Source organism: Aulostomus chinensis, chromosome 22 (assembly GCF_037954235.1).
Source record: "Aulostomus chinensis isolate RoL2024-O1b breed Wild chromosome 22, RoL_Achi_v1.0, whole genome shotgun sequence".
Taxonomy (NCBI): Eukaryota; Metazoa; Chordata; class Actinopteri; order Syngnathiformes; family Aulostomidae; genus Aulostomus; species Aulostomus chinensis.
Window position 1 is genome coordinate 5,388,598 of NC_141341.1, and position 21,911 is coordinate 5,410,508.

A 21,911-nucleotide genomic window follows, 5' to 3' on the forward strand; every position below is an offset into this window, starting at 1 on the left:
GAAATAAAACGATATTTTGAGCCCACAAGATATAACTTTTTCATAGAATGTAATCAGTTAATGGCGAACAAGCTGTATTTCATGATCATGAATTAATTAAACTGAAGGAGCAATTTATATATTATATCTGTGGCCTCAAAATAAATGAACTGAGGTAAGGAACAAGTTATATATAGAAATGTCTCATGGGATCAAACTATTCCCTCTCTCTCTCTCTGTCTCTCTCTCTCTCTCTCTCTCTCTCTCTCTCTCTCTCTCTCTCTCTCTCTCTCTCTCTCTGCTCTCATACTGGAAGCAGATGCAAATTGATTTCCAAAAATAAAACATAAAATAAAATTAAGATGCCTCAATTGTCTCTACATTTAAAAAACATTAAACAAATAACAGTCATTTTCTTAATCAGCTTTGATTTAGTTGTGTGTGAAAGGCCTATTAGTATGTATGCAAGTGTGCTTCAACCACCTCCAGGGATAGTGGGGGTCACGTGTCTGTGGCAGCAGGATATGAAGAGGGAAAGACCTCTCTTACAAGGGCGTTCAGGCTTAATATCCTAGGATTCAGCAGAACGGAGGCACCGTCGCCAAACTGGAGAGGACTGAGTATGATCTTAGTTATTGATGCAATTTTAGACAAAGTTTAGAAGAAAAAGGTCATCAGGCACGGGTGTAAATGTTGTCATGTTATCGAGAAATGTACTGATAAATTCAAATCATAGGTTTTAAATAATGGTTAGTGAAGGTGTGCTTAGAGGAAGTCCACATGTCCTCAGGAAAGACAGAAACAACTGTGTGTGTGTGTGTGTGTGTGTGTGTGTGTGTGTGTGTGTGTGTGTGTGTGTGTGTGTGTGTGTGTGTTTGAGCTTCAGGTAGATATACTGTGTTTGCTTGATTGTGTAACATTACTCACACACACGGATGTTTTCACTCTACACACCTTTCCATGCTGAGGGTACTTCTGCACCTACACCACTGAGTGTGCACATGCACCCGCACGCACGCACCCACACACACACATACACACACACACGCACACACACACAGCATTGCCAGCAGCACATGAAGCCAACCTCAACATTGGTCAGGACTTGTGGAGATAGTGGTGTGTGTGTGTGTGTGTGTGTGTGTGTGTGTGTGTGTGTGTGTAGGGGGAGGGGGAGCTCCAAGCAAAAAAAGACCGGTATTCAGTGCTGTCCTTTGTCAACAAACTTGGACGACAGCCATAGTCTGTTCAGTTTTTGTGCTGGCCTATTCAAGCCTCCGGGTCCTGGCTCAGACAGCTACTGGTGCATCCAACCCGCTGCTCCCCTAAAGGCCTCAACTAGGCTTCATTCCTGCTGCATGCTGGGATCTATACTGGAACAGCAAATACAGGAAACAGTCCGTTCTGGGCTTGCTTCCACCAGCAGCAGCTGACAAATTGGTCCAGACGTGGAGAAAGCTCACCAATAATTTGTTTTTACAGCTATAGCTGTGCACATTTGGCCAGATCAGGACCATTTAGAGTAACTTGCCAACATTTTGGGAAGTATGCTTCCTCTCTGGAGCTAGACAAGAAGACATATTCCCTCCTCTGTGCATACATTAAAGACCTAGAAACCCACAAAGACTGCTAGATAGCTTAGTGCAGTGAATGGTAGAAGGGGGATGGGTTTGCATTGTCAAGTCATGAAATAGACTTTTCCCCAAAAGTTATTTTCCTACATTAATACAACTAGGCATGTGCATATAATTCACTTGGGAAATAATTCAAGATACTAGAAATGGTACTTTTAGAATCAATCACAAAGGGCAAACTACTTCCCTGGCTTGGCGTACTGATTTGATGCGGGACCTCAAAATTTCAGCCCACAAAACAAGTGTTGGCGACTAGAACAGAGATTACAGCCACTAATCATGGCCAACTTTGTACGAGAGGCCATGGAGGTGATTACTTCTAGGTTAACTGAAATCCTGAACCTGGTCTATATGATGCATTTTGACAAGGGTATGCTAAAACTTCCCACCCACATTGTGCTAAGCTAAGTAGCAGTTAGCTCTGTGGGTCGAATTCACACACAGAGGAGAGAAGAATATCCATCATATTGTCTTGCTCTGGGGAGGATGGAGAGGAATTCACAAAATTTCAGTTTGTTCCTTTGAGTTTGGTCACGCTTGAGTCAGACTGGCCCATGAAACTGGACATACTGGGCCAGAAAACCCCAACATGTGTATTTACTGTGATTTGTTTCAACTAACTTCACAGCCGGCGTCCCTGGGTATATTTCTGGTCGCGCCCCGGTAGGTTGAATCAGCACACTCACACCGCTGGCATGGGCAAATACACTCTCAGCAGCTCTGTGCAATCTCTCACTGTGATTAGCTGTAGTCATACTCACTCATGAAAGCAGAAGCATGGCTCGTTCCTTCGGAGAAACATATATTTATCATTAGTTTGCTCAGGGTTCTATATTATACCCCCCCCCCCCCCAAAAAAAATCCAAACTTCTCAACTTCTCAGCTCAACTTCTGTAATATCGATCAACATCTTCAAAGAATTAGAACACAAAAATCTCTCGAGCTGTTATTTGAGGTTAGAGGGTAATGTAAGTTGTTAAGACTTAAATGTCCTTTATGAAACCCAACTTGTAATTTAAAAAAGAAAAATAAATTACAAGCAAACACACACAAATCAAAAGGAGCAGTGCTATAGCCAGAGTAGATGTAATTAAGCCCTTGAAAGTGGAGTTGAAGGACCTCCAGGTTTGAATATGAAAGGCAAAGAAATATCTGATTCAGTACAACACCACCAACATATGAAAGTAAGTGATTCTTTGCCCTCTGATTTCCAAAAAGTACTTTATATTTGAATATTTTCTAGTGCTGCCTGATGGGTTTTTTTTCCCCTGACATGTCTTTTAGTGTGCATATGACAATAAAATGCTGTGATTGTAAGGATCTAATTATCGAAAAGAATGCTTGTCAGGACCTTGAGTGACCTTCTGTTTACATGGGATGTTATCACTCTTTCCCATATCTGGCTTCCCTTGCACTTCCATTCTTTACACTTCAGTTATTGTGGGAGTACATTTTGATTTGATTCGGTCGCAACATGCAAAAATGTCTTTGTTCTGAATCTTAAAACATGTATCAGAAATGTTATTGTAGTACAAACTGTGAACACGGACACTCAACGCAGTATTCTGAGAAAAAAAAAAGTCCTCTTAAACAAACCCGTCCCCAGGGTTACACACGGGGACCAAGCCCAAAATGACAGGGCCTCAGGAGAAAAAAAAAATCTTGTCGTCACAACTCCATGAGTCACTCGCTGTGTTGTCCTTCTCTCCTGCGTCTTTGTCCTTCACACTTCTTCACTGCGGCTGCTCTCTGCACGAAGACAATTTTAATAAAGATACAGAGGACTCAGAATACTAGCCACAAAGATGACTTCATCGTTTTGTGAGTGCTGTTGTTCACACTACTGCCACCAGAGTTCGCTGTTGCAGCAACAGAACTATCCACCACATGAGCGTCCTGATACAGGCCTGCTAAATTCCCCACTCAGTAACACCTACATGCACAAACTCACATGGGGTCATAGTTGCTCTGCTCTTTGGATTTGAGGAAGCGCATAGCGAAGAAGCCACCGGCCTGCAGACACAGCACCAGTACGATGCCTCCGATGAAGCTGGACATGTCAAACTTGGCCTGGGAGAATTCTGGGTTTGAGCTGGGATTACTTCCGTCACCTAGAGGGGGAATAATGTTCATAACATTGAAAGGATTTACAGGAAAATGACATAAGAGGAGAGCAGAGGAAAAACAATTGCCTGTCAATAGCTGAGTGGCTGTGGGGAAGGTTTTACTCAGCTCTTATGGGAATAATACACGTCTGACGTCAGCAGGAAGTGGGGGAGGGGGCATGCTGGAGCACAGCCAACACAATTTACCTGAGTCACCTCCTCCTTCAGCGACTGTCTCCACAACTGTGGAAATGAAGTATGCAAATGAGTTACTGAAGATGCAGAGAAACGTTTCCTGTCAACTGATGTTGGATCTTACCTGTGCACAATTCAGACACTCTGGTCCAGCTACAGTTCATCGAGGTGTCTGTTACGTTGCCTGCGTCATTCATACACATGCCTGTATCGTTACCTAGGACAGAGAGGACATCGTGGTGTGAGTAAATGTGTGTGTGTGTGTGTGTGTGTGTGTGTGTGTGTGTGATCTTAAATAATTCAGTTATCTTGTACAAACCAGGGAAGCTCATGTTACAGCAGCTGTGGTGATTGAATTACTATCAGAAATCGTGTGTGTGTGTGTGTGTGTGTGTGTGTGTGTGTGTGTGTGTGTGTGTTCGTCTAACCATTTGGACAAAGCCTCCAGACGCAGCCTGTCAGGTTGAGCACCGATTCCCCAACACACAGGCCACATGACTTGGCTTGAGAACAATCTATTGGATGCAGGAAATTAGCAATCAGTTGGGGATGTCATTCAAATCAATTTACTGATGAACAATTATCATCCTGTAAACTTCTGCAAGATGCCACAATCGCATGGACAGAATAAGAAATCCTCTAAAACAAACCATGTTCCCAGAAACGGGGCAGAAAAGGACTCTGGTGGAGACGAGGAGTCAAAGAGAGGAGACGCAAAGTGTAGTGATGCTTCAAGACAGAAATACACCGACACGGTTATAGTAATAGTGAAGACATGTGGTTCTTACCTGACGCTGAGAGCATCGCAGGAACCACTGCTAGAAGCAGCAGCGTGGAACAGAGAACCTTCAGTACCAACCGCTGCATCCTGACAGCTTCCACTGAAACCTTCTTTTGAGTTCAATTTTTGTCGGTGAGGATTTAAATAAAACGTCTACGACAAAATGCCCCTGAGGAGAGACGTGGTCACTTGCTTAGACAGTGACAGGCATGAGACATGGAGATCTGTGTAACATGAGCAACACCCAAACTGGGTTCCCAGGCAACCAGCCGACCCACCTCTGTCCACCTGAAACACACACCAGTTTGCACAGGCTGACACCTGTTTAACTCAGCAGGCAGTGCGTACACACACACACACACACACACACACACACACACACACACACACACACACACACACACACACACACACACCTGCAAACACACATATGTCATTAAAAACAGCGCAAACAATAGTGGCACGAATATAAAAAGCCTATTCAGAATCCCAGATTACTGTAGGAGAGTACCTGAAGTCATTTTAGTGAAGTTAAAATGGACTCAGTTTCTATGTTGGGGATGCAAACTGGACTGGAAACCACACCAAACCATGACCACACAGCCCAAGGTCAACAACAATCATTTTTTGGGTCCACAAGGACACAATAGTTACTGTATATCAGGTTGCATGAGCCTGCTGATGCCTCGGCTCCTCCCTCACTCAGACGAGTGGCTGTAAATGGGAGCGCGGCGCAGTACGTTTATTTATGATTTTTTTTCCATATCAGCCAGTTGTAGTAAGGGTTTTTATTGCATTTGGTGCTATGAATAATTCAATGCTGAGAGGTCTAAGCTACGGGGCACAAATCTACAGGTTACTGACTATTGGTGGTGTCCCGGATGCCACGTCTATCGTCACACTCTTCACTCGCAAGCAGTTGAATATTAAGACAAGACACAAATGAGCAGCCGTGCAGTAGCGCCTATCATTTTGTGTTGGGGAGAAGTGGGTCAATTTAAGTCAAGTCAAGTCAATTTTATTTATATAGCGCCAAATCACAACAAAAGTTATCTCATGACACTTTACAGGTAGAGCAGGTCTAGTACCACACTCCTTCAATGAATCTACACCCAACAATTCTCCATCAGCAAGCACATCCTGCAACAGTGGCGACCAAAACCTTCCTTTCAACAGGCAGGAACGTCGAGCAGATCCAGGATCAGTGGGGACGGCCTTCTGCTTTGACTGGTTGGGGGGAAAGAAAGCAGGAGAACGGGGCAGAGACAAAGACAGAGAATGGAGGAAGACAGACATACAGAAGGAAAGAGTGGGACAGAGATAAAGAGAGAGAGAAAAGGAAGAGACTGATGGACAGACGGGGACGTGAGCAGGTGGAGCTACGGGTGGAAGCTTGAGCCTCTTCAGGTCTGCAGCCTCCTCCAGCAGCACCCGGGATCTGGGATAAGAGGAGCCCGAAGGCTCCGGAGAAGAAGATGAGTTATTAATATGTATGAGTATGATTTATGTATGACAAATATAGGAGGACGGAGAGGAGTAGAGAGAAGCCCAGTGCACCATGGGAGATCCCCCAGCAGCCTAAGCCTATAGCAGCATATCTAAGGGCCAGCCTAAGCAGCCCAACTATAAGCCTGATCAAAAAGGAAGGTCTCAAGTCTGCTCTTAAAGGTCGAGAGGGTGTCTGCATCCCGGACCAAAACTGGGAGACGGTTCCACAGGAGGGGAGCCTGATAGCTGAAGGCTCTGGCTCCCAGTCTACTTTTAGAAACTCTAGGAACCACCAGGAACCCTGCTTCCTGGGAGCGAAGGGTTCTAGCTGGATAATAGGAAACTATAACCTCTGTCAAATATGAAGGGGCCTGACTTTTGAGCTGAAACTGGCCGCCGTTATCTGAGTAGCCGTCCCATATCAATACACACTACACACATTCACTACCAGCTGTTTCTCAACCACTGGGCTGGGGCCCCCTAGGTGGGCTGTGAGTGCCCTCTAGTGGGCCACAAAATGCTATGAAGTTGAAGTTCAATTTTGTGAAGCAAACCCTTCTTTAGATTGACACAGAATATTAATCTGAGAATAAAATGAGTTTAAACTAAATCATTAATAAAAAAAACTGTAAGATAAAAATAATATTTAAAAAAAACATCAGTATGAGAAGCTCTTGCGCCCTCTATTGGACTGAAAAATGCTTTCAAGTTGAAAACTACTTTTGGAAGGGGAAATCACTTTTTAAAAAGTATATGTTCAAACAAGTAAGTTAACCAAAATACTAGAAGAGTTACTTATGAATATGATCTTCAAACGACATAATCAGTTTAGGATGCTGAGATTGGCGAGCTAACCGCTAACATTAGCCTGCGGTGGTCAATACTGCAAGTTACTGAACAGCTAATATCTTAAAGAGCCATAGTTTTGGTCTAATGTTCAAGGTCTTGCTTGGTAAAAATATGAGTGGTTGTGCTGTCATTAATACATTTGAATTATACTATATAATGTATTAATAACACATTTATTATATTAGCTGAGATTAGATTAGCCAAAATGATATGGGATCTTTTTCAAGGTAAGTATGAATAGGCGGACCTGTCTAATCCAATGCAAATACCAGGTGGATGTTGAATTGAGTAAAACCAGTAAAGGGGTCCAGATGCCCCCCCCCCCTCCCCTAAACTCTGATGTTTACAAAAACGTGCAAATACTAAACACAAGTGCTCTGACTTCAAATGTGTGACTGCATATGAGTCATAAAATCTGCATTGCACTGAGCCCAGCATCACGACACAGTTTTATCTCTGTGTACTGAGCTCCACCGCCTCCTCCTCCTCCCGGCACTCCTGCAGCTGCTCCAGGGGCAGCATGCACGCGGTGTGCAGCTCTTCGGGGAGGACGAGGAGCATCAGGATCTTCCGCAGGACACGATCTCACCCTCCGCCGACGATCCCACCGATGAATCTATTCACCAGCGAGGAGCGTGAGGTGATTCACGCCACAAACCAATAAAACTTGACGCACTAACCGCCTCAGCTGAGCAGAAACGGACAGAGACATCCCCAGAATAAGCCTCCCTCCAAATATAACCCGCTCATGTGTCCCTCATACGGGACAAGGTCCTTAGGCAACAGCTGGATTTTTTTTCTCTCCATCAAGGTGACAAGCTTGCTACATCAGGTTTCTCTCAATGACGTGTACGACTTTGATCTGCCGGAAGTGTGTCCTAATATGGCTCGAGCGGGACGAGATTCCCCTCCAGTTAGCGCATTGATATTCACGTCCACGTAGACGAGATTCCAACTCTCCATGCTGCACCCACGTTCAGAATCAAGCTGGGGAAGCCATGAATTCCCGCCATGAATTAAGATAGATGGATAGATAGATAGATAGATAGATAGATAGATAGATAGATAGATAGATAGATAGATAGATAGATAGATAGAAGTTTCTGCACTTTTTATGGGACCTGTTGAGTAGTGTTTCAAATGAAATGAATGAAAATGACCAAATCCTACACATTTTATGTTATAATTCGTTGATTTATGAAAACTGACACGGTAGTGTTCGCGTAATCCTGTCCAGTCAGGCAATAAAAGTAATTAGCATCACATCATCATCATCACATCATCATCATCATAATATCATTAGTAGTAGTTGTTGTTGTAGTAGCAGCAATATTGTTATCATGATTGTCGAAGAACTGGTACTGGCAACACACATCACATTGGTGCTCTTTCTATTTCCATTACATTTACATAAATGGCACAGTATTAAATGACGCTAGACCAAAGTCTGCAACTCATCACGTTCACTTTTGATGGGGCAGGTGTAGGGGGGGGGGGGGGGAGTTGTACCAAAAACGAATGACCAGGGAGTTGAGCCTCCACTGTCTGTGTGGAGTGAAGGTCCTATAATTGACGGGAATCATCATTTTAGACATCCCGGTGTGTTTGGGACGTCTGGGTTTCGTAACTCCACAGATTTGTTGGTTCTCCGCAGGTTCATCGCCGTGAGTCATCGAGCTGCGTTCAGCACCGTGGACAGCGCCAGCAGTCTCCCCAGATGTCCCCCCCCCCCACCACCCTCCTCTCAGTCACTCACCGGGGCCCGAGGTTTCATTGAGGTGAGTGTTTTTTGTGTGTGTGTGTGTGGGGGGGGGGGGGGGGGTCGATTGATGGTCACTATTTACAAGAAATGATAGCAAGCGTGAACCGCAGTGGGAGGGGCGACAAAGATGCCGCATTTTTCTGAATGAAATTACTCCATATTCACCCCCCCCCCCACTCACCGCGCATCCTCAACCGCGGCTCCTTATTGGTCGAGCCTCCCCAGTCACTGACGTCAGACCAGCTCTCTTGTGGATGAGTCCGCGCGCCACAGCATCCATTCTGCCTCCGATGAGAGAGAGAGAGAGAGAGAGAGAGAGAGAGAGAGAGAAGTAGAAGAAGAAGAGGAATTAGAGGAAGAAGCCGCGAACGCGATGCAAGGAGACGCTTTAAGAGAGCTTTGATGAGGAGCGCTGTCACACACCAGGACTCATCTTGTTCCATCAGCGGCGCCGCCACCTCTCCATCCTCCCGCTCGGATCTTAAAAACAGAAGCTGATCAGTTAAATTACTGCAACGGAATCAGTTCATAAGGTGAGATGAGAGTGTATTTATGTGTAGTGTATTTGCATGTGTGTGTGTGTGTGTGTGTTGTTGTTTTTTTTTTGGGGGGGGGGGGTTGGGGACATCCTCTGTGGTGCAATGAACCTGCAGTTGTATTATACAACAGGATCCCCACCACCACCAGGGAAGGGATATACCTCCCCCCTCTGTCTGAGATGATCTCTCCTCCTCACTTGTGAGACCAAAACCAAAAAGAAAAAAGAAAAACTAAACGCATTACAGTGAAGACGTGGAATTGTGTGTATGCGGTGCAGTCTGACATGTTCCCAAATAACAAGTAGATAACGAAGCAGAACTCCTCAAATGGATCAATTACCAGCAGCTATGCACCTCCTGCGCGTGCACAATCCGTCCAGTGGATGTTCCCCCATCTGAACATCATGTTTGGACATCTTGAGGGAGGACAAGCTCCTTCACTTCACACGACTCCCTGTGTATTTATAGACGCTTGCACGGTGCTGCACGGAAAAAAGGGCTTGTGTCAAGTTAGAGTGTCAAGATGGAGCGATGTTATTGGATGCTGCCAGGGTCATTAAATATGCATAATTAACAATGAATTGGCTTCAATCCATTTAGCCTCAATCAAAATAGAGAATTTATGTCACAGAGTTGTTTATATATATATATATATATATATATATATATATATATAAAATAAATGTAATTTAAAGCTGGTCGTGTAGAAACAAAATAGGCCAGGCTGTAGCTGTGATAATTAGTGTCACTCCTGGTGCTGGTGACCAATCAGAGTTAAGGTTTCTTCTTCTTCTTCTTCCCTCTCTAAGGTTGCATCCGACCAGCCATGATCCTGAACGCCTCTGACGTGGGCTGGGATGAGTCTTCAGGTGTGGACCCTTCCTTCCCTCTGGACCAGCTAGATAACACATCTCCATATGATGTCCCGCCCCTCACGGCGTGGGGCGTGGCCCTGTGTGTTTCAGGAACTCTCATCGCCACTGAGAATGCAATAGTCGTCACCACCATATTGGCCACGCCATCTCTGCGCGCACCTGTTTTCCTGCTGCTGGCCAGCCTTGGACTGGCAGATCTCCTGGCAGGTGTTGCTTTGATTCTGCACTTCCTCTTCCTGTTTTGCATGGAGCCCAGTGATTGGTCTGAGTTAGTGACCTCAGGACTGCTTGTGACATCACTGACTGCCTCGCTCTGTAGCCTGATGGGTGTCGCCTTGGATCGATACCTGTCTTTAAGCCACGCCCTCACCTATGGTTCGGGACAATCCCGCCGCCGCGCTGCCCTGCTCCTGCTGCTAGTCTGGTTGGGTGCATGTCTTATTGGGGCGGCGCCAGCCATGGGATGGAACTGTCTGGGCGAGCCAAAGTCCTGTTCTGTAGCACGACCTCTGACACGGACATACCTGTCACTGCTCTGTGGGGGCTTCTTAGTTGTTGTCATGGTAACCCTGCAATTGTATGCTGGGATTTGCCAGGTAGCAAGGCGGCATGCCCATGCCATTGCTACCCAGAGGCACTTCCTCCCTGCCAACCAATCATATGCAAGCAAACATGGCAGTGGGAGGGGCTTCTCACGGTTATTCCTGATCCTCAGTGTGTTTGTGGGCTGCTGGATGCCTTTCTCCCTCTGGGGGCTACTGGGTGATGCGTCCAGTCCTCCCTTGTACACCTACGCCACCTTGGTGCCAGCAGCAGGAAGCTCCCTGCTGAACCCCCTCCTCTACAGTCTGAGAAACAAAGACATCCGCAAGGTGCTGCTGCACGCCTGCTGCCCCCACAGACAGACTCACAACACACACATACATTACCCTACCGATGTGTAGGCATCCCCGCCAAATCCACACACAACCTACGCCTTGAATGCCAAGATACACAGATAAGACGGCCTGACGGAGATCCAGAGCATGAAGTCTCACACCCACACACACACGCCGCACTTTTCCCAAGCGATGAATTCCTCCAGCAAATCAGAATGTACTGAACTATCCTGGCTGGCAGCCATCTTGGAGGAGTCCTGCTGTTGCCACTGAGACTAGATGTACTGTCTTGTGTGTACTTTGTGCCTCATCCTCAGTCAATTGTAGCTCCACTGGAATTCCAAGACTAAAACAATCACAGAGACATTATATACACCCTCATAAAAAGTGGACCATCATTCAAAGACGGGAGGAAGGGGGTTTGAAATGAAAGAGTATTTGACCCAAAGCTGAATTTTATGTACTTGAAAATCTCTTGAAACACAGTGTTCTAGGTGGTTGAGATTCTATTTTGCACATGCTGATGAAGGCACTTTGAAAGGTAATAACCATATGTTCGTGTTGCACAATCTTTTTTGAAATGAATATTTTATACTGATGAATAATAAATCTGATTTTTTTTTTCTACTGCGTGATGTCAACGCTCTTCTCTTCACTGAGGCTTTTAGTGTGTTTATCTCTCTCTCTTTCACTCATCCAGCGCCGGCTGCTCTTTTTACGGCAACCTAAAATATTTGTAAGCTTCAATGTTATTACTCTCACTGCGTCCTGACATCTACAAAGCGTCCTTGGGATGAGGACAGTGATTATGCAAGAGGCTTTTCTCTCCTCCTACACATTTTCTGATCTCCTATCCCATCCTGCCATTTTCACACTTACACAGTCAGCACTGTGAAAAGGTGTCCGCCACTGACATAAAGAAGATGAGTCACGGATGAAGCTTAACATTCTTGGGAACTTGTTACTTAACACACGGCAGCATACGAGCTATTGAACTGTTCCTGCGGAAAAACAAGTCATAACAATCACAGTCATTCACTCCATCTTTATTGAAATAATCATTTGGAAATTGAAGACTGGAGAAGCTTTGGCTACGCACTTTAACAAAGGCAGACTTAAAATAAAAGGCACTTGAGAAATACGTGGTCCACATCAGTCATTTGACTCATAGTTGGCAGCTGTTAATATTTTTTTTGGACGAAGCTGATCTCTGACCAGTGTGAATAAGCAGTATAAAAGGCACTTATCAGGTAGCGAGCTACAGCTAAAGGCTGTGCAACTCTTAAAGGAGCATGCCAGTTTTTTTGGGAAATACACTTATTTCCCTCACCAGAGGAAGACAAGGACATGGATACCCTTCTCTCCTCTGGGATGGCTAATTAGCTCAGCTCAACATATGGTAATGAGTTGGAAGCATTAGCATATCTCCATGTAAAGTCTTCAAATACATTTTCCTGAATCTTATCTATTTGATAGCTTTTGACAGAGGTATGCTAACACCTACCATCTATTACCATGCATTGCCGGAAGCTAACTAGCAATGTCTGTGGGCCGCAGCTTTTTAATGCATGCCCGGAGGAGAAAAGAAGAAGTATCCATATTCTCATTTGGCTGGTGAGAGGGACAATAGTCTTACTTCCCCAAAAAAATATAAAAATATAGGCCTGTTCCTTTAACCAGCACAAAGATTAAAGCAGGACAACCTTGTTCATCAACAGGATCGTTCCAGATTGCAGACACACAAAAATATCAGAGTTGAGATGCAGTACAAAAATGATATTTCTCTTAATCGTCTGCGTATGCTCAGTGTAACGATATCATCAAACACCCCACATGTGACACATTAGCAATAGTTCCCCTTTCACACTGAATAATTCATGGGTGTTTATAACCATCTCTCATAAACAAGTCAACTGTTCCCACGACAACAGACAGAAAACTGAGCCAAGAATAAATGGTATTGCATTAATTATCATAGTGACGGGATTTAAACTGTGAATCTAATATTTTTAGCATTTATATATATATATATATATATATATATATATATATATATATATATATATATATGAATGAGCAAGAAAGTTTTCAACACACCACCATGTGTCTTTCCAATGAGTGCATAAAAATACTATGTATGGAGGAGGTTGCGTGCATGTGTTCCCTCTCCACTCTCCAACATCCTTTGCCATAATTATATACTAAAGCAGATTAAATCAGGCACATGGACAGCAGCAGAGGGCACCTGATTCTGATGAAAACAGGGATATTAAGACACGTGTTCATGCACAAACTCAGCAGAGAGACGTACATCAAATCTCACAACGCTCACATGGGGGATTAGGACTGCATGTAAACTGAATTATGAGTTTAAAGTCTGAGTTGTGAGTTTAAAACTTGAATCTGAACTTCTGAGAATCAAGTCCAAATTCTGACGTGCAATCTTTAGAAAAAACTGAATATTTTCCTTGGAATTCGGACTGAGGGAGAAAGGAAAGTCAAAATTCTGCAATGAAAAAGTTAGAAATCTGACAATAAAAGATCAGAATTCAAACATAATTCTGGAAATTCAAGTTGTTGATTTTTGTGTGGCCCCCCACAAAGAATCCTCACATGTGGCCCTAATCCTCATCCATCCATACCAGGCTGTGTGCCATCCAGTGAAAGTGATGGAAAGCTTGGACACACACACACACACACACACACACACACACACGCACACACATCTCTGCACCTCTTGTTTGAATAATTTTGGATAAATAGATTTTAACAGGAAAAGGAATGTGATTGGTAAAAGGTCACTTGTCCATCGTGCACACTTACATGGACCCTTCTGTACTGGTAATGTAATCAGACTGGAAATACTTGAAGAATGTCATTTAAAGCTATGACGGAACAAACCAAAGGCGGTGGAGAAGGTGAAAAGGGATGATTATCACTCAGACCACTCGTCGTCATCAAACTCCGAGGAGTCATCCTCGCTGTCGCTGCACTCCACAGCGATACGGCGTGACAGGATGGCGGCCACATCGTTGCCAAAGTGATCCCTCTTCTCTTGCTCCCGCTGCGCCTCCACCTTCCGTAGGTTGAAGCCTAGAAGGAAGGGAGGATGTAATGAGTCCATGCCTGCTTGATGGTTGCGATTCATTCAGCGATGTCAAGTGCAGGTGATACAAGCAAGCGTGTTTAGACTTGATTGTCATTTAGCAGAGTGCAGGTGCAAAGCAGATGAAATGCAGTTGACATCCAACCAGAAGAGCAAAAGTAGCATTAAATACCGAGGTGCAGGTTGAGTACAGTATTCTGTGCAGTTATGTAGACAGCAGAGACATAATCGAATGAAAGTGTTGAAGGAAATCTGATAAGACGAAGGTGTTCTAGTTATTGACAACTAGCAGGCGTTCGTATTTTCCTTCCAGGTTTTGTATCTCATGAGGACAATGCAATGATTAAACCTTTAAATGAGGCTAAAGGCACTGTGATAAAGACTTCATAAATACCCAGTGGTGCAAGTATTCACAACCTCTATGCCAGTAAACATAAACAAATACTGCATTATTCGTAAAAGCACCAGTTTCTTTTGATACGGCAGCGTCAGTGGGAGCTGCCCAGTAAACAGCGAAGACTCCAGAGGTTCTGTACACAGAATCTGCAAAGTTGCTATTGATATTTTACTCTAAGATAAAAAATAATGGAGTTAAATGCACAATACTTGCCTCCAAAATGCAAATAAAAATATACACAAAGACATTCTGACAAATATTTGTAGTAATGGTTTAATAAAGGATGCGCAGTTGAAGTGTTCTCTCATGAACACTTGCAACATCAAACAGGCTTTAGCCATGTGGAACAAACCCCATATTATAAAACAAAAGTCATGTGACCAGAGATCTGGTCTCAGTAATGCTCACAGATATGATTGACAGTTCAACGACTGCCATAACTATGTAGTTTTAGTGCTTATTTCTGCTGTGGTTTAGCCAGTCAGCAGCGAGGATATGCTCCCAGTACTGTCTTACCTTGTCGGATGGCCTGCAGCAGGTCACTGCGAGCATCACTGGCGGGTGCTGGCTGTGGTTTAGGAGCAGAGCTGGGTGCCACCCCACCAGAGGGAGGAGCGCCAGCGGAGGAGTTGAAGGATGGGGGAGGAGGACCTGGGGGAGGAGGACCAGGGGGAGGAGGTGGAGGGGGAGGAGGAGGTGGACCACCGCTTGCAGGCATAGGTGGTGGTGGAGGAGGAGAGACAGTGGACATTGTCGGAGGAGGAGGGGGAGCAGGTGGGGAGGGATAGGCAGTAGGTGAGGAAGAGAGGGGAGGAGGGGAAGGTGGGGTGTCAAATCCAGGGGGAGGTGGGGGAACACCAAAGCCAGAAGGTGGGGGAGGTGGAGGAGGTGCAGGGGGAGGGGAGAGGTTCGGGCGAGAGTTAGCTGGGGGGGAAGCCATTGGAGGAGCAGGAGGGGGGTGGTTTGGACTCAGGACGCTGACACGTTTCTGGGTTGGTGCTCCATAGTGAACGTCGTTGTACCTGAAAGTGACGGAGAACTCATTAACTGTAACGGTGGAGCCTTTCCTGTATTCCTGTGTTCATTTAACAATGGGAACAATCTCATCAGCACTGCAGTCTCCAGGCGGATGTTGCTCTGATTGCTGAGGACCTGGAGGCAGGGCAGCAGTGAGTAGGCAGTGTGTGTGTGTGTGTGTGTGTGTGTGTGTGTGTGTGTGTGTGTGTAGGCTGGTACACACAACGGCACTCACCCCACGTCTGGAGGCGGGGGAGGCAAGAAGTCATCAGGTCCAGGCGGGGGCAGAGGGGAGCCCGGGTCATAGGCGTAGGAGCCTGTACTCAACTCCAGGCCTTCAGAATTGAAGCCGTCTCCAGATCCGATACTACCATTCAGACCCTCACAGGAATTCCTTGGAACACATTTAAGGAAAATTTAAAATTTAAAAAAAATTTAAAAATTTAATTTAAAATTTATTAAAATTAAAATTATTAAAATTTATCAAAATTATTTTTTTAAAAATTTAACTTCATCTAAAGAATGTTTTGTATTTAACAGCCCAGTTAGAGGTTGTCTGACAAGTGCTTAGTGTTTCTGAACAGAAGTGACCCTGACAGGATGTAAGAGGAAGTAGGACCAAGTGTTAATGCATCTTGTGGTAACGGTGAACAAAGCTATTAACCAAACACAAAGTGCTGTGGGATCGGCTCACCATGCCGCTAATGTTTTTCCTCGTCAGGCCCGGCTTATGATTGAATTACACACAAGACGGCAGAAATGATGATTCATTCCTAAACGAGCAGCTCCAGCAGTCACACACTAATCTGCACGGGCGTGATTGTGAAAACATTACCGCGTTTTAGAAAAATAATTAACGAATCTGCAATGCGAGTGAAACAATAAAAACACAGAAGTAAACAAGCTTTTTCTATGATTGCTTTTACAATGCTTCAGTGAAACAGAGTCAATGGTCTGACCGTGACTCCAAAGTTCTCTAGTTCAGTCAATCAATCAATGTAGTAACACGATGTCAACAAAATCTGGAAAGTGCTGTTCTCGCTTTCCTTCGTGGTGTTTTCATTCGCTGTTTTTGTCATTCAAAATTCCCAACTTTTCATTTTCTTGCTTGAACTTTAAAAAAAAAACAGCAAATTCCCACATGGAACCAGCAAAGGTTTGAAATATTTGCCTAAAAACAAACAAACAACACAGTTGGAGATCAAGTTTCTTTCCATGGAGTAAACAACTGTTTGTTGCGGCTTCAATCAACATACTGTAACGAGAAGGTTTCCAATTCAATGTCACGTTTAAATATTCTGACATAAATACTTGTGACTGTTGCTGTTTTTACAAAACAAGCGTACTGTTACGGGAAATTATCTATTTAACAAAGAGTATTAAAATAGAGAAACAAGTTTTGGGTTTAGTAATGCGCACAATATTGAAGCACAAATCGGAGCGTGTACTCCTGTAAATGTTCTTGGTGGTTCAATCAGTTGCATCTGTGAACAATGATGTAATTAATAATCGAGATTCTGTGACCCAAAGTACTGAAACTAGATCTAATTGTGAGGTTGTTGGCAATAACCCGCCCCGACAGGTCACATGGAATCTGAGTCAATAGCCACAAGGCCAGATCAACCTCACACACTTGCTTCAGTGTAACATGCCAGCAGCAGGCAGCGATACACCCATTCCTGAGGGAGCATCATCAAACAGGACATACCACAGTCTGGCACCGTGTGTACAGATCAGCTGATAGTAAAGAGGAAACTGGAATTCACGTAACGAGCGCAAAATGCACTCAAATGCTTCTCAAGTCTCGGGAAGATCAAAAACTTGGCACCGATTCACACCTCCATCAACCTAAACTTACATCATTTCATTCTTGGGAACCACAAACTCCTCCCCCATTTTGCGGCGTTCCCATTCCTCTTTCCTGGTCTTGATCTTTCGAGGATTGAGTGTCCGCTGGTTCAGATGGTCTTTCTTCTCCTTCTGCTCAAAAAAAAAAGAAATAATTGTGTTTTCATTTGATTGACAAGAGAATTATGGCATTTAAAAAAAAAAAAAAAAAAAGTACATTAGGTGCAATTCCATCAAGTTGTTTGGAGCAAATAAAATATAATGCTATGCGCTGCTGTGGCAGGAAAAGAAAAGAAAAAGAACAGCCGTCTATGAGCACGTTTTGGTGGGACACGGAACTAATCTGAGGTGCCGGTTAGTATCGGCCATGTAGCATGTTATCCAGCGACAAGGTCAAAGTTTGGGAATATCGGTGAAGACGACTGGTGGTCAGTCATTTGAGAGAAAGACTCATTATGTCAGCGCTTTTAACAGGATTTCCATTTACTTTTTCACAAAAAAGGAAAAAACAACAACACCTCAAACGAGTGTAAAACTTTTAGAGGAATAGGGTTGTTTTTTTCCCCTTTGAATTTCATCGTTCCCATCAACGTTTTTCGACTGCCATGATTTAAAATGCACATCAAAACACACTGATGGAGACCCAACTGTCAAGAAAGTGTAACAGATGGTTTGCATCCAAATGTTTCCTCTTCATAAATCAGCGATGGCTAAATTTAGAACGTGTGTTCTGGTTCCCGGTCAGCCATCGCTCTGGTTTCTTCATTTCTGCGGTTACAAGCATATTTCTGTGTCTCACTCTGTGCTTTCGCTTCTCCTTCATGATGTCCTTTGTGTCCTGCAGCATCTTCTCCTTCCACAGGTCAAAGAAGTAGGAAGGATCAGTGTAGAACTTCAGGGCCTCCCTCCCGTCCTCCCTGTAGACATGTAGAACTGCTTTTAGCTCTCAGTTATATGGACAAAAGTTAGCAAAAGATTTTCCTCAGTCTTGAAAGGACAAATTTCCCTTTGTGATACAAGACATTTTCTTCAGCCACAGTATTTAGTAAAGTGAGTCCGTTTACCATATTCAGGGTCAAATTAATACCACTGTCACGTTAAAAATCAGCCAAAGAGACAATCGTGACAAAATAATTGGACAGGTTTACACGCATCAGCGCTGCCGTGACTGATTATTCAGACGTCTCTTTTCATTCTGGTTTCTAGTTTTTTTACACTTCAGATGACTGTAATGTCTTTTAATTTGTAGTCAGGGTCTCAGCGATGCGCGTTAGATGCCTTATAACACACACGATAACACAGATCATGCCTTTGCCTCTGAATATGCAAATGCATGAGCACGTGTACATACACGAGGCACGGGACTTAAAAGCCACGATTCCGTGCTCCGAACGGCTTTTGATATTTTCAGTAATTTGACAGGTAAACAAGTAAACTGAACATTTGATCACCTGATTGGAATGAAGTTGTTCAATAGCTTTGATGTTGCTGAGCTATTTCAACATTGTTTCTGTAGCCCAGCTTACTAAACTTCTCTAAGGGGGTAGCTTCAGCGTGGTGAATGTTAATTTACTCTAAAGTTACTTGCAGCTTCGCTCGCTACATTTTCAAACTTGTCTGCCAATCACTGGTGCAGCTACAGGAAATATTAACGATTTGGAAGTGATGTTCTTTAAAATTTTGCAGTAGCTTTCTTGGAGATCAAGACAGCATGAAAACCCAGCTTCTGTTGAAGCCGTCTCTTACATGGGTTTGAAAGCACATACATCAAAGGAGCAGGTCTAATCATGCAGTCCTGACAAAAACATGGCACACACATGTGCCTATCCACGTGCGCCTGCACATGGTCTGATTATTCTTGTAGTATAGGCTCCAATGAGTGAACAAGCACCATGGGTGTGTGTGTCTGCTCAATCCTACCGGTACTGGCTGAGGTGGTTGAGTGGTGGAGGCGGAGCACATGTTGTGTAGGTGTCTTGTACAGGCATCGGCAGAGACGGCCTGGTGAACAGCTGCTGGTCCTGAGTCAGACTGCTGCGGAAAGCCTTTCGAGTCGTGATGGCCTGCAGAGAGACTGAGAAACACAAAAAAACACCAAAAAATGACATTCACCTCCAAAGAAAGGAGCTCTGCCTCAAAAGGCATTTCTTTTTTCCATTTTAGCCGAATAGATTTTATCCTTTAGGACTGAAAAAGACCCCACAGTCCACCAACTTGACGCAATTAACAGTTTAAGCATCATTTAACCATGCCTACAGTCAGTACTTACGTACGGGATTCACAAATAAAAAATAGAAAGTAACATTTTAAGCCTTAAGTCAAGTACCCAAACCTTAAAACACAGGTGATAAAGTAATATTACTTATTCACATTAATGAACCGTACCAACATGAAAAGTGACAATGTACCTTCTTCTTCTTTGGGGTCCAGTTGGGTGACTTTTACCTGCAGACGATCCACTCTTTCCCCTAGTGTGTTTACTCTAATGGCGAAATCTCCAGCCTGCACAAAGAGCTCGCCAAACACATCTTCTGCATACTTACCTGCAAACACACAGGCAGGAATGGTTAGTAAATGTCCAAGTAAAAGGTATTTACATGAACAACATAATCACATACTTGTGAATTACAACTACATTTATATCAAAACTCAACTGGAAACAGACACAAGTCATTCACATTCGGCATGTGCCCTGTAAAATTCACAGCATATTTTAGTGCTGTGAATGACACCTAAGCGCGCGCCCACACACACACACACACACACACACACACACACACACACACACACACACACACACACACACACACACTCACTGAGGCTGCCTAGCTGGCGGATGATGTTGGCCAGGCTGATATTGGTGACACATTCCAGCTCACTGCGGATGTTGGTGGGGATAGTCTGGCGACAAACATGCCGCGGCTCTATATTCCTTGTCACCAGGGGCATGGTGGGGTGTGGTTGGTGGGAGGGGCCCAACCCTGCAGAGGAAGAGAAGGACTGTCATTTGAGCAAAAAAGGTACACAAACATAGGGACCCTTTTCAGTTCTCAAGCAGGTGTTAAAGTATTATATCCAGGTAAAATCTGTGTTTTTAAGACAAGCCCATAACTACTACACTGATTCCAAAACAGATGACAAGCAAAGAAGGACGGTGTCACCAGATACTGATTTATTAAAAATATATCCTTATCTGCAGATACCACTGACATGCCAACATCATAAAAGGTCCCTATTTTTGTTGTCATATTTCACATGTCTGAAGTAGGTTCAAATTCAAATAATATTACCAGCAACTCATAGGTCACATGCACATGTGATACACAACCACACATGTATAAATATACACAGAGCCAGACAGGACTAAAGCAGAAGCAAAACTAAAGTGGGCACTCACATCCCGGTATCCACCCAGTACAGCAAACTGACTTGATAGCTCAGTTTAATCAAATATGATTCATTTTAACAAAGCCCAGGACAGGCTGTGCATAGAAAAAACAAAGTCAAGATAATAAGATAAGGCTTACTAAACTTAGGTCCCCTAATATCTCAACTATGCCAAATGGAATCTGTTCAAAACATGACCTCTACCTCACATCAGCAGTCCATCAACGTAGACTCTCCATGTCACTGAAGGCAGCAGAACCTAGCAGTCTCTCTTTACGTACCCTGCAGTGCTTCCTATTCCCCATTTCGGTTACCTAATTACAAGTTTTTCAAGCTAAACCCGGGGCCTGGATCGTGAGGTCATCACTCAAACAGATACACATTTTCCCTGGTTTGACATGCACGTTGTAATGTGTAAGTTCTCACGAGAATCTGACACTTTGTTCACAAAAGGATGGACTTGCTGACACCTTTGACAACAGCTCTACACAGTGCGATTAACAGTTGCCGGGGTATTCGACGTTACACTGAACCACTCAGGTTTTAAAAATAAACAAATCAATAAAAAAGTTTTGACTGATTAACATCGTCGGAACCGTGTTCAAGATTACTTAGCGGAAGCGTGAAGGTTTCTACCCTCAACATTAAGCTAGCAGAAATGGGTAAAGATGTAATTTAGGATCTCGGCCTTGTCAGAGCAGGAAGTAACTTGTCAGCGTATCTTATCTCGAAGGAACGGCCGAACTAAAGTGTACTAACAACTCTTTCGTCATAAAAACAGCTTCAACTCATCACAATTTACTTACCGTCAACACTGGCAACTGTACGGCTCTCTCTTTACAGTCTAGTCAGTGTTCTACCCAAAGTTTTCCACTTGAAATGTTGAGCGGTACAGTATACGGGCGGGTTGAACACGTCACCTAGGTCCCAGGATTGTCAGCTGCTGATTGGTCCAGTGGCGGAGCTCCTCAAAGCTGATTGGCTAACGCCCCTGTCGCTCGTTATCGCTGAGAACAGACTGTGGAAATGTTAACGTAAAATGCGCAACTCCACCCCGACTAGTAGCAAACA

General features: G+C 44.1%; 3 protein-coding genes across 4 annotated transcripts; 1 reads left to right on the forward strand and 2 right to left on the reverse strand.

Annotated features, from left to right (window-relative positions):
• Positions 1 to 2,478: 2,478 nt before the first annotated feature.
• Positions 2,479 to 7,338, reverse strand: cd164l2 (CD164 sialomucin-like 2). 2 transcript variants are annotated; one of them, XM_086193052.1, is made up of 6 exons: positions 4,702 to 7,338; positions 4,342 to 4,428; positions 4,038 to 4,130; positions 3,926 to 3,961; positions 3,565 to 3,724; positions 2,479 to 3,362 (listed from the first exon to the last, which is right to left on the reverse strand). In XM_086193052.1, exons 1-6 carry the CDS (start codon positions 4,778 to 4,780, stop codon positions 3,347 to 3,349), a joined length of 471 nt encoding a protein of 156 aa, XP_086049178.1. In that variant the 5' UTR covers positions 4,781 to 7,338; the 3' UTR covers positions 2,479 to 3,346. The 2 variants fall into 2 exon arrangements, with proteins under 2 accessions (XP_086049178.1, XP_086049179.1); XM_086193053.1 differs by lacking the exon at positions 2,479 to 3,362 and having other exon boundaries at positions 3,561 to 3,724.
• A 1,714-nt stretch (positions 7,339 to 9,052) lies between these two features.
• On the forward strand, positions 9,053 to 12,095 carry gpr3 (G protein-coupled receptor 3). Its single transcript, XM_086193051.1, has 2 exons — positions 9,053 to 9,326; positions 10,142 to 12,095. The coding sequence occupies exon 2, from the start codon at positions 10,159 to 10,161 to the stop codon at positions 11,149 to 11,151; it is 993 nt and encodes a 330-aa protein (XP_086049177.1). The 5' UTR covers positions 9,053 to 9,326; positions 10,142 to 10,158; the 3' UTR covers positions 11,152 to 12,095.
• Positions 12,096 to 12,106: 11 nt separating this feature from the next.
• wasf2 (WASP family member 2) lies at positions 12,107 to 21,761 on the reverse strand. Its single transcript, XM_086193050.1, has 9 exons — positions 21,647 to 21,761; positions 20,270 to 20,434; positions 19,862 to 19,996; positions 19,374 to 19,527; positions 18,253 to 18,370; positions 17,464 to 17,585; positions 15,841 to 15,999; positions 15,105 to 15,610; positions 12,107 to 14,178 (listed from the first exon to the last, which is right to left on the reverse strand). Exons 2-9 carry the CDS (start codon positions 20,400 to 20,402, stop codon positions 14,021 to 14,023), a joined length of 1,485 nt encoding a protein of 494 aa, XP_086049176.1. The 5' UTR covers positions 20,403 to 20,434; positions 21,647 to 21,761; the 3' UTR covers positions 12,107 to 14,020.
• Positions 21,762 to 21,911: the final 150 nt, after the last annotated feature.

Bases quoted from the DNA above. Each gene is read 5' to 3' on its own strand.
- cd164l2 (XM_086193052.1), bottom strand. From the start codon at position 4,780: ATGCAGCGGTTGGTACTGAAGGTTCTCTGTTCCACGCTGCTGCTTCTA. The intron at 4,429-4,701 runs GTAAGAACCACA...TGCATCCAATAG, and splicing joins TGCGATGCTCTCAGCGTCAG to ATTGTTCTCAAGCCAAGTCA. The intron at 4,131-4,341 runs GTTAGACGAACA...TCTCTGTCCTAG, and splicing joins CTGGAGGCTTTGTCCAAATG to GTAACGATACAGGCATGTGT.
- wasf2 (XM_086193050.1), bottom strand. From the start codon at position 20,402: ATGCCCCTGGTGACAAGGAATATAGAGCCGCGGCATGTTTGTCGCCAG. The intron at 18,371-19,373 runs GTAGGATTGAGC...ACATGTCTACAG, and splicing joins AACCACCTCAGCCAGTACCG to GGAGGACGGGAGGGAGGCCC. The intron at 17,586-18,252 runs GTGAGACACAGA...TTTTTTGAGCAG, and splicing joins AGGAGAAGCGAAAGCACAGA to AAGGAGAAGAAAGACCATCT.
- gpr3 (XM_086193051.1), top strand. From the start codon at position 10,159: ATGATCCTGAACGCCTCTGACGTGGGCTGGGATGAGTCTTCAGGTGTG.